At 47.3% G+C, this 16160-nt stretch overlaps 5 protein-coding genes across 5 annotated transcripts; 1 reads left to right on the forward strand and 4 right to left on the reverse strand.

Moving 5' to 3' along the window:
- Window positions 1–291: 291 nt before the first annotated feature.
- I302_103382 (uncharacterized protein) lies at window positions 292–831 on the reverse strand (the record flags this gene model as incomplete). Its single annotated transcript, XM_019188751.1, has 2 exons — window positions 292–362; window positions 447–831. The coding sequence occupies 2 exons, from the start codon at window positions 829–831 to the stop codon at window positions 292–294; spliced, it is 456 nt and encodes a 151-aa protein (XP_019048313.1).
- A 2488-nt stretch (window positions 832–3319) lies between these two features.
- I302_103383 (uncharacterized protein) lies at window positions 3320–3739 on the forward strand (the record flags this gene model as incomplete). Its single annotated transcript, XM_019188752.1, has 1 exon — window positions 3320–3739. One exon carries the CDS (start codon window positions 3320–3322, stop codon window positions 3737–3739), a length of 420 nt encoding a protein of 139 aa, XP_019048314.1.
- Window positions 3740–4081: 342 nt separating this feature from the next.
- On the reverse strand, window positions 4082–5791 carry I302_103384 (uncharacterized protein; the record flags this gene model as incomplete). The annotated part of the gene is made up of 6 exons (XM_019188753.1): window positions 4082–4278; window positions 4353–4611; window positions 4681–4933; window positions 5004–5283; window positions 5347–5417; window positions 5469–5791. 6 exons carry the CDS (start codon window positions 5789–5791, stop codon window positions 4082–4084), a joined length of 1383 nt encoding a protein of 460 aa, XP_019048315.1.
- A 486-nt stretch (window positions 5792–6277) lies between these two features.
- On the reverse strand, window positions 6278–12141 carry I302_103385 (uncharacterized protein; the record flags this gene model as incomplete). The annotated part of the gene is made up of 15 exons (XM_019188754.1): window positions 6278–6314; window positions 6384–6425; window positions 6491–6788; window positions 6850–6975; window positions 7037–7294; window positions 7369–7445; window positions 7617–7986; window positions 8064–8254; window positions 8312–8454; window positions 8524–8863; window positions 8940–9502; window positions 9568–10323; window positions 10391–10728; window positions 10808–11567; window positions 11641–12141. 15 exons carry the CDS (start codon window positions 12139–12141, stop codon window positions 6278–6280), a joined length of 4800 nt encoding a protein of 1599 aa, XP_019048316.1.
- Window positions 12142–13184: 1043 nt separating this feature from the next.
- I302_103386 (uncharacterized protein) lies at window positions 13185–15806 on the reverse strand (the record flags this gene model as incomplete). Its single annotated transcript, XM_019188755.1, has 5 exons — window positions 13185–13250; window positions 13339–13514; window positions 13599–13742; window positions 13873–14190; window positions 14300–15806. 5 exons carry the CDS (start codon window positions 15804–15806, stop codon window positions 13185–13187), a joined length of 2211 nt encoding a protein of 736 aa, XP_019048317.1.
- Between the last annotated feature and the right edge of the window lie 354 nt (window positions 15807–16160).

A 16160-nucleotide genomic window follows, 5' to 3' on the forward strand; every position in this document is an offset into this window, starting at 1 on the left:
CTCATGTATCGTATATGGAATGGAAGGAGCTCTTAACTATTCGCGTTCAGGACTCCGCCGTATTGATCAGTGGCAGAGGGCTATCAAACGGTGTGACGGCTTTGATGCCAAAATCCTGAGTGATTATGGGAACATTGACAGGACTTGATCCGGACTAGGGAAGAAGCAACAGCTACGGAAAAGATAGAGAGTATTCCCCGGTTCCTGGAAAGCTCGCGATACGAGAAACCGCATTTATACCATCAAGTGCATGTCGAAGATGCGAGTGATAAGGCTATCTACCAAATCTCCCTACTGCCCTGTCTCAAGATTAATCAAGTCATAACTTATATCTCCGGTGGGGCTTTCACCTACCGATTCATCTGACCAGGTCATTTGTCTATATACCCGCAAAATGATCAGCCTGCTGATATGACCAAAGGAGCGGGCAAGTGTCAGATGCTTACTCTGGTTCAGGAAACGTTGGGTTACAAGCGTTGCAGTCTCTTCCCTTTTTGTCCCTACCCATTGGAAAGTTGAATCAGGTTTCGCTGAACTTTGGCTGGACTGTCCAGCAGTGGTATCTTTCTTCTTTCCAGCTTCGGCAAATTCGCTTTCCTCGGGGCCACTAGCTGCTTGAGTGAAGGTTGTGGATCCGGATCCGGTGCATGCAAAAGAAGCTCCTTCGGGTCGCAAGCCGGAACCGGGCCCCGATGCGGCAGCGCTAGAAGCATCAGCACGTCGGGTGGCGTCGCTCGCTTTGTAGGGATCCCAATTATCTGATTTCGTAGAGGAAAAGCTTGTGTCTTGAGTCATGAGAGTTCTTGAAGTCGAGTTATGGGTTGCGATCATGATCCGATGGGAAGGGTGGTCGGTATATATACCTTCTTCGAGGTGGGCAACTGTGCGTTGGACTAGAGCATGGTAGTTGTGAATCGTGTCGATCGTGAGACCATCCTTTGATAGCTGACACTCAAATAAGAGAAGACCAACACAGCATTGTCTGCCCGCGAATGCACTTTCTCGACTTGACGATAGGGGACGGGGGAAGTGAGAAGTGCGAAGTGCGAAGTGCGAAGTTGAGAATGTGAAACAAGAGACCAATGGTCCTTCGAGGATCTTGAAGCAGATTGTTTGAAGGAAACAGAGCTGAAGGGTTCGCAAACTCTGGAAGAACACAAACAGAAGATTGCAAATTGAGCTTTCAGCATTTTCACATATTGAGGGATGTCTTCTATCGCGAAGGCCATCATAGGCTCAAGGGCGTTTGCATAGCATATACATTCTCCGAAAGGAAGAAAGGACATACAAGCCACGTAGCAGGCTTTCCGAACTGACTTATGGCATCTAGATTTTGGATACCTTCGCCCAAATCAAAGGTCGCATATGAAATTCCAGAACATCCTCAAGTGGGCGGTGGAGATGGCGATGGCGCTGACTATCGGTGCTGGCGGGATTGCAATGGTAATGGTTCTTACACTGGGTGATCAGATCATCATGGAGAGCCTCATGACAGGGGGGCAACGCGCAATTTCCTTTGTGCGATTGGGGACTTCGTGCGTATGACAGCGAATTCAGCTGAACCATAACCGAAGAATCGCCGAGGTAGAAGCCGCGAAATGTTCTTCTCGCGATACTGCTGTCTGCCGGATGACGTATACTCCGATGGATATCACGATACTTCAACTGTGTTGCCGTGTTAAAAGATAGAGAGAGGAGTGCGATGCCTTTCAATAGTGTGCTATCACTATCGATACTGGGCAACTCGTTGTCATAAGGTCGGAGCAGGACGTACGGTAGTATCGAGATCTCAGGCGGGTTGTTCGTAATTATGCGCGGTGGAGCGACACGACAGCTTTTGCATGAAGTAGCCTGACAGTACCTCTTCGGCATATCTTGTAAGGACACATGTCCACCCTAACTCGTACTGCATGACCCCTAGAAATCTACGTATCATGCAGTGCAACAATGTAATCATGAAGTGGTAAGTCTTGGAGGTCGGCCCTCACGCCAAGACCTCGCGGAGATGCAGGAAACCTTAATTTTAGTGTCTGACCATGTATGTCACCTTTGAATGGTACAACGTCATCATGCATCAGTTTTAGCATCTTTTGCCGGTCCGAACATGTGGTGCGGTGCATCCCCGCATCATGTGAGAGCGCCCAGCCGCTGCGAGCGTTAATTGGGTACGGTATGTGGATCGCTCGGTGATGTATCAGGCAGGTCCCATTCCCTATACATACATATATATATCCCCATATATCTATAACATCCGCAGTACGATAAGAGTGACACACCCTATTCAAAACACTTTCATCATGTCCTGTTATCGACCCTCTCTACCCAGTGATGCAACATACGATGTATGCTGCTTCAACTCCCTCGAATGTGCTCAAGCAGTATGCGGCTCGTTCGACCTACTCCAACAACCCCCTAGTAACATCAATAACACGGTAGTACAAGCCAACGGTACTCAGTATTGCTATGGTCGAGCAGATCTGATCAACGAAAGTTACACGTACTTGCGAAATGACACTTGTGGAGATTCGGGATTCCAATGCACCATTCGGCCAAGCGCCTCGCCGAGTGCAGGGTCACATAACGTCCACTCAGTGCATCCCGCGTTGTTGGGAATGTGGATAGTGGGATTATGGTTTATTTCTAGATTCAGCAGGGATTGAGAAGATAGGGAGGTGAGTCATAGCTGCTTCCGGAAGTTTGGTAAGCTGGCTGACTGGTTCTTCACGGTTCAAAGCCTATCAATCATCTCACAGATCTCCTACCGTTGTGTGTGCAGAAATTTTACCATGTATCATAAATCTATGTATCAACTTAGAACAGAAGAGAGAGAGAGTCGAGGTCTAAGAAGGGAGGAGAGATCAGTTACCGGATATCGAATATTTCCTAAAGCGGTTAAAAATGAATTGGAATGTGGTTGTATCAGTATGCTTAATTTTGGCTGTTTGATCCAACTTTCCGGATTCAGCGATACTCATGCATGCCCATTAACGCCATGCATAAAGCCAAGGCGGATATCCTCCACATTCCAGTGATCTGTATCGCTTCCACAAATTTACCACAACTAAGGTTCTCTTCTGTTTTTTTTGGCAGGTTGATTGAATGTAGTAAGAATGCGAGGTACTACCCCCCTCGCCGTTGTCCAGGAATGCATATATAGAGGAGAGCTTGAGTGAAGTCAGAATGTTCTCCTTTAAGCATCCCCACCTACTCACACTCTTTCACGACTGACCAAAATCCATTCTTTCACACTCAACCGTACCCAACGCACTTCCTTACCTTCTGTATAACACTCACAACCCACCGCTCACAACCTGCAACCATGTGTGATATCGCGACCCTGTTCAATACCCGAACCAACGCCGATCTCTGTTGTTTTGAGCAAATCGAATGTGCAAACTACCTCTGCGGCGAACAAAGCGTGACTGTCGAGAACGGTAATGGGACCAACTACTGCTACCTGGACCAAGCCAGAGCATCAGAGAACTACGACAAAGCTCCATCGGGAGTCTGCGGTGGAAACATGGCATGTGCTCTGAGAGCATTATCCGCCGAACCTTCCGTGTCGATCAACCAGGAATTACTCCCCACTTCCTATTCTTTGGCTGAAGCTTCCACCACTTCTGCATCAACCTCGTCCCAATCTTCCGGTGCCGTGCCGGTCTTGAACCAGGGTATGATGGGGCTATGGGCCGTTGCGGTCCTGTCTTTCGCCGTGTTCGGTAGAAAACTTCAGTCGTAATAATCATTTCATCGAGTGAGTGAACATTCATCTTCTGATCAGTATAGATTAATTTGCTGAGTGTGTACTTCCCCTATAGGACGACCTTCAGGTTCCCTTAATCGACTCAAACTTCCATTTGTATCCGAGCGGGCTCGGTCTGTACTTTGTATGATCATAACACTCTCTTCTGCGAGGCATGAAAGGATGCATAGAATAGCACCATTGCGATATGACACGCAGTAACAATCACACATTGAAGAGGACAAATCGCATCTACTCACATCCAGTAAAGCCAGCCTTTGAGCTATCCCTCACTCCTCATCCTCAGTACGAAATCCATACAATGCATGTCGTCGGAATTTACGCTGCAAGTGTCTGCCGCAGCAATTCTCCTGGCTTCCCTATAGGTTTTGACAACATGACTTCCGTTGGTGACCCTAGCGAATCTAGCTGTATGTTCCCAGTCTCGGTATTGGTGTCTAGGAAGGCTTCTATAGCATGTAACGTAGCTGGAAACACAGTGTAGGGAGGAACCGACAAGCCTGTCATTGATCCGACTGGTTTCCCTCAACTCATCAGCATGTGCAATCTCATACCAGGGAGCTGAGACATCCGATTGAGATCGACTCACCAAATCCAGGTGTAATAAGGAATACATCCGAGAAAGAAGGATGTGTAGTCCCAGCAATGGCAAAAACATGCTTCTTACTCTGCACTGTTCTGGATACCCTTATAAGTCTCTGGTAATCTTCTGACAAGACGAATTCTTCTGAATTAACCGATAACATAGGGCACGGGATTGTCGAGTTCCAAGGTTCCAATCGCTCGATAGCAGGATCGAGAGCGATAATAGATTGGGGTTTGAATCGGGGATTGGCTGCCGCAACAATCTATCAGATCGACCCAACTATCAGTTTACAAATAGTCATGGTCAAGCATGATAGCAGGGGATCACTCACGGCAGCCGTTCCACCAAAGCTATGTCCTGCCAAACAGACCTTCCCTTCACCGACCTCCACCAGCCCTTTCCATTTACTCCAATCTAGTGTCCTACTAGCCAGTAATCGCCCACTACCATTCTCTAGCGTTCCCTCTGTGATTTTCCGTATGATCTCTATCGTACTTTCCATCTCCACCAACCGTATCTTTAGCTGGTCATGCCGTAGGGTATTATCGTCTTTCGGCTGCTGATCTGCCGGACGATCTGGCCAACTGTAATCCAATTCTCTGCATTAGTCTTGCAGACGCCGGAGTCTATCGAAATGATGTATCGGCCACTCACTCAATATCAGTCCATCGCAAGAAGTCCACATCCCTCTCCTTCCCATCTTCACTAGTAATCTTGGCACTTGGTCCAGTCCCATCTCGATGTTCCACAGCAGCTACCACGTATCCCCTACTTGCCAATTCCCCACATATGTGAGTATACATCAGACGTGAACATCCTACTCCATGTGAGAAGATGATCAACGGCCATTTACCGCCTGAAGGAGGGGGTAGTATCGGCGCGCGCTGGTGCGAAGGGAATTTCAGCCCATGTACAGCGGAGAGAGCACCGACGTCTGTCGAGACGAAGCGGGATCAGCTTAGTAGTTGTGAAGCAGCACATCCGAGAGTCAACTCACAAGCCAAAGCTCTTATTAGCGAATTCTCTATCCCAGCCATCCTCAAAAACCCATTGACCGTCGGAGAAGCTCTACCCACCACTATATCAGTTATTTTTTCACGATACAGATGCGAAGCTCACCTAGGAAACCATACCGTTCCTTTCCCTTCCGACTGCGCTCCCTGCACCTCAGTCTGACAAGGGTAAAATAGACTAAACAGAACCGTATCAATCTCTATACCCGCCTGACCAGCAGTATGCAGCTTCTTATGCCTGAAGCTCCCTATCGTTTGAGGTTCTATCGGAAACTCTACGTCAAGTACTCCGACGGGATATGAGCCAGTATAATCTGGTAATTGTCTTGAAAACAATGTACCGAATCTTGAGTGAGTGTAAGGGTTGGACACCTTCGGAGCGGCTGGTGCTGATCCTGGAGGTTGTCGGGCGGTGGTACTGTCTGCCATGATGCTACGTTACTCCAAGACTATCGACTTTATGGGTGTCTATCGGTTACTTTGCGGTTGAGTTACTGGTGAACAGAGACGACGAGGACAATAACAGACAAAGCGGCTTGTCTCTCCAAATTTGAGATGCTCGTCGATGGGATGACGTCAAGCTCGGCAATTGTCGTGTCGTATGTGACTTGTTTTGGTGTACACCGTACAGGCGAGACCCGCCAATCCTGCAATCGCTTCACATCTGCATGCAATCTTCGACTCCTCGTTCTCGAAACGATGGTGGGACGAGAGACGAGAACCATCAGAGATGTCAGTGACAATCAAATGCAACGAGTTACCCAGGTACAACACCGATGACAGATGTTGGGACAGGATCATGCGCTTTACGTAACCGAACCACCCATAAAGAAGAAGTCAAAGCGAGCTTCTAAGACAGCTACCATATTATAGGATGCATATAATCTATCTATCATGAATCTAACATCAACGTCCTTAACTAGCTTTCTTGGAAGCCTTGGATCGTAATTTACTAAACAGGCCGACAAATAATTAGCATACCGCGACGAGTATGTTCTGTTCTATTCAAAATGGCACTTACAGTAACAAGAAGACAAACCCATACGAGGAAAGTACGAACAGTCTACAACCCCGATTCCAATCCCAAAATCAGCACGGCCACATCATCCAGAATGAGACAGAACTCACGCAGTAATGGCGATATCCCTCCATCCATCGACTTTATCACCCAGATTCAGCGTCTTCAGATACTCGTTACCCTTGGAATAGGGGCAATACCGACATTGACTGGTAGCGTCTGGATTATCAATGTACCCTGGGTTCTGAGACAAGAAATCTTGCATGTAAGCCGAACAAGTTTGACCTGAAGGTGGGTCGAAAACACCGTATTCTTGTTCGGCACATTGGACGTCTACGTCCCACATGATTCGGGAGGTGAGACCACCGATTAGGTAATTGAAGGGGTTGAGGTAGTAGATCCAGTATCCTGTAGCATTCATTAGCATTGGCGCGATAGCAAGTCAGATTCAAAAGGACGGGCGACGTACGCCAGAAAGCAGTGATCTGAGGGTATGGTACCAAGACACCACAGAAGGAGACAAGAACACCGATGAGTAATGGGTTGACCAAGGCGGCGAATACAGCGTTGGGAGCGTAGGCAGCAACGAATTGACCTAGACATCGCCGTCAGATTAGCTACGTTCGAATCTGACGGGAATTGGGTGGTGTACTCACCAATACCGGTGTACAAGAACTCGTATAATGTCATCTGCAGGTATACAGGACCAGCAACACTAGGCTTGAAGCTGAACCCTACGACAGGATACCAAGGAGCGAAGTATAGCAAAGCGCAGACCAAGAGATAAGGGATCTCCGCAACAATTTCACCGAAACAGAATGCTTGCCATGAATAGAGTTTGGCTTTCTTCTCTCTGGCTTCGAAGATATCTCGATTGGCAATGAACTTCGGTTGGGTTTGAGCGATCACACCGGCTATATTACCATGAGATATCAGGAAAAGTGCTTTGAATTTCAATAATTCAGAGACGGAAGGAAGTGGCACTCACGAGCAACAAAGATGAACTGGAAAATTGTGAAGATACGATTCTGCAAATCTGCGTATTTATTCCCGATCATCCAGAACCTATATTCATCGTGTATCAGCGTATGAATATCTAACATTGGAGAAAATCAAAAAGAGGCCACGGGGTAGTTGAGAGGCTGGGTGGGTGGGTGAGGACGTTGGTCCGGAAGGAAAGCAGAGGAAGGGACGGGGCGGAGGCGAGGGGGGGGGGGGGAGGGGACGAAGACTCACGAGAAACCATTAAACAGCGCCGAACCAATATGCAGCGCCACCTTATTAGTGACATATTCGGTATCCCTCCACAATTGTATCGATGCTCGTTTGGTGACAAGTTTCAATTGTGATCCAGTAGTAGACGCATACTCGTATTTATCATCTTCCTCTGAATGTTGTCTTTTCCCGTTGGTATCTTTCTTGAGCTTTTCCAAATCTTCCATCCGGGCTTTACATTCTTCCGACTCGGACCATACTTTCGCCCAATCTTTGCCCTTTGATAGGTCCCCCGAGACGATATCGATCATTCGTTCGGCTGGGTTGACGTCTTTGGGGATTTTGACGTCGTGTTTGCTGAAGTAGTCGTTTAAATTGTCGACCTCCCCGACTAATACACAAGTCAACTCGTCAGCATTGATCCTCCAAATACCCGGCGGTTGATCCCATGGTGTAGCCTTGACTCACAGTAAACCATCTTTCCTCCCGCTTTGAGCAACAACAACAAATCGAATTGAGCGAACAACGAAGCAGAGGGTTGATGGATCGTACAAAGTACGGCTTGTCCAGCAGCAGCCAATTTCCGAAGGAAAGACACAATAAGGAAAGAGCTTTGGCCATCTAAACCGGATGTAGGCTCATCAAGGAATAACAGAGATCTGATACCCCTCATCATCAGCACTGCGCAACCTTCCTCGGGAGGATGGTGAACTTACGGCTTGCTAACCAGTTCTACACCGATAGTTAATCGTTTTCGTTGCTCCACACCTAAACCTGCACCGGGTGTACCAATCATGGCATCTTCGATATCGTGCAGTTCAAGCAGATCAATGATGACGTCGACATAGGCGAGTTTTTCCTACACCCATTCAACACCATCAATACCTTTCCTTCCATTGATGATAAGATTAAGGAGCGGTAAACTCACCTTATCAGACAAAGATCGAGGCTGTCTAAGCAATGCAGAAAACTCCAACGCCTCCCTAACAGTAGCTTGAGGCAGATGCACATCCACCTGTTCACAGTATCCCGTGGTCCTCTGGAAAGATACAGGCAGAGCTTCTCCGTTCATAAGCACTTCACCATGAATTTCACCCTCCGTCTTCCTCGCTGCCAATACATCCATCAAAGTGGTTTTACCAGCTCCGGAAGATCCCATCAGCGCAGTGAGTGTACCGGCTTTACAATATCCAAAGACGTCGTCGAGGAGGGTAAGGTCTTTTCCGTGGTTGTGGACTTTGTACGTTAGGTTCTTCCATGTGAATGTACTATTTCAAGTATCACCATCAGCTTCGCCTTCTATGTATGCATATACTGGATCATTATGGTGGAAAGGTGACTTACGTATTTTCAGCAGAGACACCCTCAGGCACATTCTCCTTCTCCTTATTCTCCTCCTTGCTGTTACCTGGTTTACCTGGTTTCTCATTCGTCTGCATCGGTGCACCACCCTGCTCCTCATCCTTCGGTTCATTCCCATTCTGATTCGACGCTCTGATGAATTTACCTCCTCCACCTCGTTTATACAGAAGGATAGCCTTGTTGGATCCAGCAGCAGGTAATCGTTCGATAGTAATCACCGCCAAACCAAGGAAGAATAACCACAATGCCACGACTATACCGAAATTCCTCCACACATGCGATTTATACATGTCCAAAGCGGTGTTGACCCAAGCGGTTCCGTCCAGAGTGGTCGATCCAGGTTGAGCACCAGCGATGGCACATCCAGCGGGCGTGCCCATGTAGTTCTGTCCGTAGGGTACGAGTTGAGGTTGGATGCATTGTAATTGGACTCCGGCGAGTTCGCTACTCATCAGAGCCTCGAATGAGTAGTAGACGGGATCGATCCATCGGATCCACGAGAACCATGGTTTCATCGATGGTGTGTAGATGATATAACCGGCGTACTACATATGATAGCGGAGATATCAGCTTTGCCCCCCCGATGCAGGTCAAGGACGATGGCACTCACAGTGACCAAGATGCTGAACATCAGACCGGACACCTTCGAGGCATTGTTGAAGGTACCAAAGGAATAACCAATAAACCTGAAGAAAGCGGTCGTACACAGTGTGGTAATATAAGTGAATAAAAGGAACATGAAGTAAAGTCCAGGATCCGTTTTCAGACCAACCATGAAGTAGATAATCAAGGTGAAGATGATCAATTGACCAGCGAAGATCGGAAGATCGCCAATAGTCTGAGCAATCAATACAGCCGAAGGTCGATACAACGAGAAAGCTTTATGTTTCGCCAAGACAGCTCGTCCAGAAAACGCAGCGGTAGTCTCACTCAAACTGATCAAAGAAGGGTACAAGAGCGTCAAGAAGATCGCACCACCCCTTAGGAAAAGTCCACCAGTAGTATCTGATACCGCGTAGAATAACGATCCAACCAAGAGAGCCTGGATCAACGTAGTCGCCTGACGAGCCCAGAGAGTCCATTGGTCTCCCCACCTCATTTGATAATCCCTGATCAAAGCCGCTCGGACCTGGGTGAAGAAGTCTACTTTCTCGGATCGCTGTTTTGGTGCAAGTTTGTGTTTCTCCTTTTGAAGTGCATCTTGCGTGTCACGAGTCTGCTGGGACTTCTCGTCGCTCTTGAGATGATCTTCGAGTTCCTTGCGCATGCTCTTGGCGATATCGCTCTTTTCGTATAGCTGAGAGAACTCGGCTGGGGAGGTGGGTGCTTTGCCTTTATGACCTTCTTTGATGACCCTCTCGTTGGTCTACACAGCAAACATCAATATCGACATCATTGTAGTTGTCCAACGAAAGAAGAAACTCCTCACTCACGGCAGTCACAGAGGTCAAGAAATCCGCAGTATTACCACCATCAGGATGCACGAAACCAAGATCTTCAAAGTACTTTCTAGCCTCTTCTCTTGGTCCATAGTAGATCACTCTTCCTTCAGCAATGACAGTCACTTTGTCGAACAGGTTGTAAATCCCATTACCGGCCTGGTACAAACTGACGACACTGGAATTCCTCTCTGTATCCGTGAGTGTTCTAATGACTTTGTTGAACTTGAGTGCGGTATCGGCATCGAGACCTCTAGTAGCGTTATCCCATAGTTGAACTGAAGCTTTGGTGGTAAGCACTTCGGCGATGGACACTCGTTTCTTCTCTCCACCTACGACGTGCATCGAACGTTAATTAGCTTAGCCACCATCGACCGCATAATTTGAACCGAGAGAAAGAGTAAAACTCACCAGAAACACCTCTCACATACTGATCACCGACTTTAGTATCATGAGTGTGCTCCAACCCGAAGATCTTCAATAACTCCTTCTTGGTCTTGTCCTGATACCGCTGTGAAGTCATAGGCTTATCATCGCCTTCCTTCTCAGGTAATCTAGCCTGCGGTGAAGGGGTGTTCATCCTCAGGGCGAAGTCCAATGTCCTCCCTACGAGTAAATTCGGATCATGTATATCTTCCTCCGAATTGAAGATCACATCCGCCTTGTAAGGATTCAAAGTCTTATCTCCCTCCATATCACCATAGTAAAGCTTCCCATCAATACCAGCATACCCATTATGCAGCCCCGCCAAAGCCTTGAGGAAAGTGGTACATCCACTCCCGGGTCTACCCACGACCAACATCATTTCTCCAGGTTTGACCAGTCCACTAAAGTCTTTCAACAGGTATCTCTCTCCCTTCCTTAGTCCCTCCTCACCCTTTTTAGGCGTAGGATCACCTTCCGTCCACCTCATATCCGCGCCACGACCAGATTCGCCCGCACCAGCATCGTCCGAACCACCCTTCTCTTCAGCTTCTACTCTTGCTTTGGCCAATCTCGCGGCCTTCTTCTTGTAATGCCTATTCGTCCATGGCGCGATGATCCCGCCGACGGTAGGCGCGTACGTCACGTCGTCTGCGCCTCCTTGGCCTCGTACGCTGAGATGATCATATGCCAATGCAAGGGAATGGTGGGGTGCTAATCCTCTTGACTCGAGCAATTTCTGATCGGCCTATAAATACACAAAGGATGACACGTCAACACACGCAAATACTTTATCAGAATATAGTAAGACCAATACTCACCTTGAGCTGAGCATCGTAACTCCACTCATCACCATCGCCTTCACTGTTGGCTTCCTCCTGTCTTTGGCTTTCTCCATAATCACGTTGATCGTTCGAACTTGCAGATGAAGAATTCACTTCCTTTCCATTCCCTTTCCTGATATCTTCCGCCGAAACCGTAGATTCACTGTCCGCTTTGGCAGCCGTAGTGTCGTTGGTGAATTTCGACTGATCGGATGACTGTCTCGGTCCGGTCTCTCCATTCACATTGGTCAAAGTCCTATTATCGTCGGCGATCTCTTGTTCTGGTTCTGGTTCTGTGCTGGATGATGAGGGTGGCTCCGTCTCGTCGTATGTATCTTCCTTTGTTTGTGGTTGAGTGTCTTCAGTGATAGCAGCATCTTCGTTCCTGAAATTGTTGTTGTTCCTTTCTTCTTGGGGTGTGCCCGATCCTTGTTGATCCCTTGTATTCAGATCGATAGGTGGTGCCAGTACCGGTATACTGTTTGTGTTGGAAGCCATGATGGGCAATCACAATCACCCCTGACAATACACCTAACAGAAGCAGAGAGCAGAGCGAGAGAAAGATGGAAGAGGTCCAAACGATACACTACTACTGTAAGTCAACTGTTCAAGGATGTTTGGGTAGAAACACTTTGACTACTCTATACATCTATTTATCTCAAAGCATGCTCGGTCAAATGGCCGAGGCTGACATCCAAATACAAACACCAGGTCTCTTACGAGAAGACCACATTTCATCCCAACCGAGGTAATTTGTAACTTTCAAAAAAAATGTTCGATCTCAACAGGTCGATCTGAAGCGAAACTGTGAATTAATTTTATCCGATCGGCAAAAGAGTAAGGAGTTGCGTCATAGTTCCTGAATCGCGGTGCCCGGTTACATGACCAGCACACAAGCACACACCAGCAACAAGCACATTCTGATTCCAGCGATGCAATCATACCATCCAGACTAGCCAGCATATCAAATCATAACCTTATTTGCAGAATGTAGCCCGCATCATACTTGCTCATCGCCAAGAAGATGAGCAAAGCACATCATCATCTCGGTCAGGATCGTCCAACCTTTTGACACGAATAATAAAGAACGAATGCACGAGATGCAAATCCCTACTAGAGCTTCGGTCCAGATGTAATTAGCCCTTGCGGCTGGCCATTACCAAGATCGTTTCATCAATGGCTGTACTGGTAGGTATGTCACCGGTACCCGCTGACGAGCGTACTGAACATGCGGAGTCATTTCTCACTCAGCGCTCGGTGTGAGGAGAAGTTACATCGGGCACGGTGATGGAAGCAATCACCGGTAGGTCACGAAATTGGCATTTCGAAGCGAGACAGGAAGGATGGAGGTGTGTGGAGTTTATTTCATGAAAGTGTTTTGGTCGATCGTTGCAAGGGTGACCCTCACATCTAGAGGAAAGATGTCAAGTGCATAACTTGTCAATCAATGCCAAAGAGAACAAGAATAATCGTCATAGATTCATGTATCGAATTCGTAAAACATCACAAGGAAAATCAAATTCAAACAAATTATAATGCAATTATATATGGTTCAATTCAAGCATCCTCCTAGCTTGTTCAGCGGTTTCATCAACCTCGAACGTAGTCTATGTCCATCCAATACACAAAACCTCATCAGCACAGACCCCATGATCCTCCAACACAAAGCAAACCCAAGAGAGATATCACACTCACAACCTGTGGTAGATAAGCGCCAGCACTCAAATCCAAAGTCCACAAATCATCAAACACGCTCTCTCCGTTATATCCCCCCGATATGAATATCCTAGCGTCATGTAGCAGCGCAACGTGATAGCCTCTTCCTGGGGGTATAACACCTTTGGGCGACTTGGTCTCCCACTGAAGTGTGACTATTTTACATGGGATTAGCACATATCATACTGAACATCGGGAAAACCGCAGAGTGATATCAATATGGGGTCAAATGTACTGACCAAGATTAAACAGCAACACGTCCTGAGCATAGGTCTGTCCATTATGTCCACCTATTATGAACAAGTACGACCCTACTTGAGTGGAAGTGTGGGATAATCTATTATGCTTGACATCGGTCGTTATCAAGGTCCATACCCGTGTTTCTGTAATATCAGTCGCGTCAGCCAACGATCATCACTATGATCTCGAGGATTGTGACTATGTAAAACTGGTTCTCCCTCTTCATCTCCGAGAGACAGAGGAGATTTCTGAGGAAAGAAAAGAACTACCCACGCAAATTCAAAATATGTATATCCGCAAAACTCGCATGCCCATCCGACCCTCCAAAAACAATCATCTTATCCCCCACGAGATTTGCAGTGTGATACCCCTTTTTCTGCGGTATATCACCTTTAGTCTTCCATTCTTGCCAACTCAGATTGTTCAGGTCGGTAATATCCAGTGCCCACACGTCATTCAATGCTGCTTGGCCATTCCCTCCTCCGAAGACTATCAGGTAGTTCTTGTATAGGACGGTGGTATGGGCTCGTCGGGGTGGTGGGATGGGTGTTTTGGGGGTACCGATTGTAGGTCGGGAGAAGCGGTGGGTGACTGGTAGATACCATCATTTTGTCAGTATAGGCAATTTCTGTCACTTTGGCTTGTCGAGCGGAAATGGATTCATGGTACCTCAACCGAACCTAGACTGCACTACACTCACCAGTATCCAACACCCAAACCTCATTACTATAGCTCGGACCATCCCCACCCCCAAATATAAACAACTTATCACCCACCAGCGTCGTCGTATGCGCTCTGAGCGGTGGGAACTGTTCACCCCTCGTCTCGATGGTCGACCAAAGAAGACTCTCAGTATCGAACCAAGCCACGCCCCTCCAACAACTACTCTTATCCACTCCTCCTATGATCCAGATCCGTTCTCCAACCAACGTCCCACTGTGCGCTCTGAGAGCCTGGTTGGGCGGACGTCCATGGAATGGTACAGGGGAATAATACATTGAGCTTGCCGGGGCTTTCCCAATGGATTTATTACTTGGTAAGAGGGGTTCTAAGATCCTGTTGTTTGAGGGCGAGATCACTTGACGAGAGGTCTTGGAGGATACTTTACGTGATTTGTCTCTATCTCTGTCTTTTACTGTTGATCCGTCGGTATTGGAGGTGGAAGCCGGGTATGGCACAGTCAATGACCTATCTCTTTCTCTTTCTCTAGATTTCGATGTAGACGAAGAGGGCCCAGAGATAGAGGGTTTAGCAGTGTTGGATCTCTTCCTTGTATTCACTGTCTCCTCGGCGCCGCTATCTGTCTCACCATCTTTCAACCTATCTATTGGATTTGGATTTGGTGTCGAGATTGACTGGTTGTTCGGTAGGTCTTCTAGCGAATTGCCAGCCATGGATTCTTTTCTTTTTGGTACCCCGAATGGAGGTCCATTGGAATTACTTGTAGAAGGAGATGACCTATGGATGGGACCTAATTCGGGTGGTTGAGTAGTCGAAGAAGGGGGAGGAGTGAAATCTCGATCGCGTGTACGAGGGATAGTTCTCGATGAGGTTGAGGTGGAAGCTATAGGTTGATGTGGAGATGGGGAGGGGTGGGAATCAGGTTTCATTTGAGCAAGATGTGAGGGGTACGTTATGGGTTCTAAATCCGATTCGTTACCTGTCGGAGTCGATGTTCTACTACTATTGTTATTGATCATAGGCGATGGTCCAAGGTTGGAAGGTGATTGGTATTGATTCGTTAGCGGTGATACAGGTTGTTGCGAAAGTGATTGATTGGGTTCAGGTGTATTTAACAATGAAGATGATCTTGAAGGGGGTAATAATCCTGAACCTGTACTTGTTTCGCCTTGGTGTTGGGTCTGAGTCGATTGATTATGATTATGTTCGGTAGTTGAAGCGAAGAAAGCAGAGGATACAGAACTATCATCAACTACCACCTGAGATAACGAAGGGAATGTCGATCCTCTACGGTGATTTACTGTTTCCCCATGACCCGAGGTGGGAGGTGTGATATCGACTACAGGGGGAGGTGGAGTGGAAGTTTTCTCTGACCGTCGAAAAGGACTTCGTGCTAATGTGGGTAATCTCCTGAATGTTGATGAGGAAGGTAAAGTGAGATTTGGACCCGAGCCTGAGCCTGAGCCTGAGGCTGATGCGTTACGATGTCGACCTGGATATTGGAGGGAGGGTGAGTAGATGATCATTCAAGATTGTTATTTCTGTATGCTTGTAGTGAGATTGATAACATGAGAGAAGAGAACATACCATTTGAATCCATTTTGAGTGTCTATATCTGTGTATGTGCTGTTGTATTGCCAGTCTGTGCTGAGAGGTATGGTTGTATGGTACAGAGCATTGATCGTCTCTCCCCTCCTTGGCGCCTTTCAAATAGTTTCCTTTCTCCTGGATGGGATGGCTACACTTCTAATTAGGTCTTCTGGTATCGCTTGGCGGATCTCAAACTGGCCATCTAGTAGATCAGTGAGTAGACGAAGATGACAAAGATGATCGATGTTGTCCGAATGGTTGATGAAATGCTAATGTATAATAAGGGAGTC

Source organism: Kwoniella bestiolae, chromosome 2, assembly GCF_000512585.2.
Source record: "Kwoniella bestiolae CBS 10118 chromosome 2, complete sequence".
Classification (NCBI taxonomy): domain Eukaryota; kingdom Fungi; phylum Basidiomycota; class Tremellomycetes; order Tremellales; family Cryptococcaceae; genus Kwoniella; species Kwoniella bestiolae.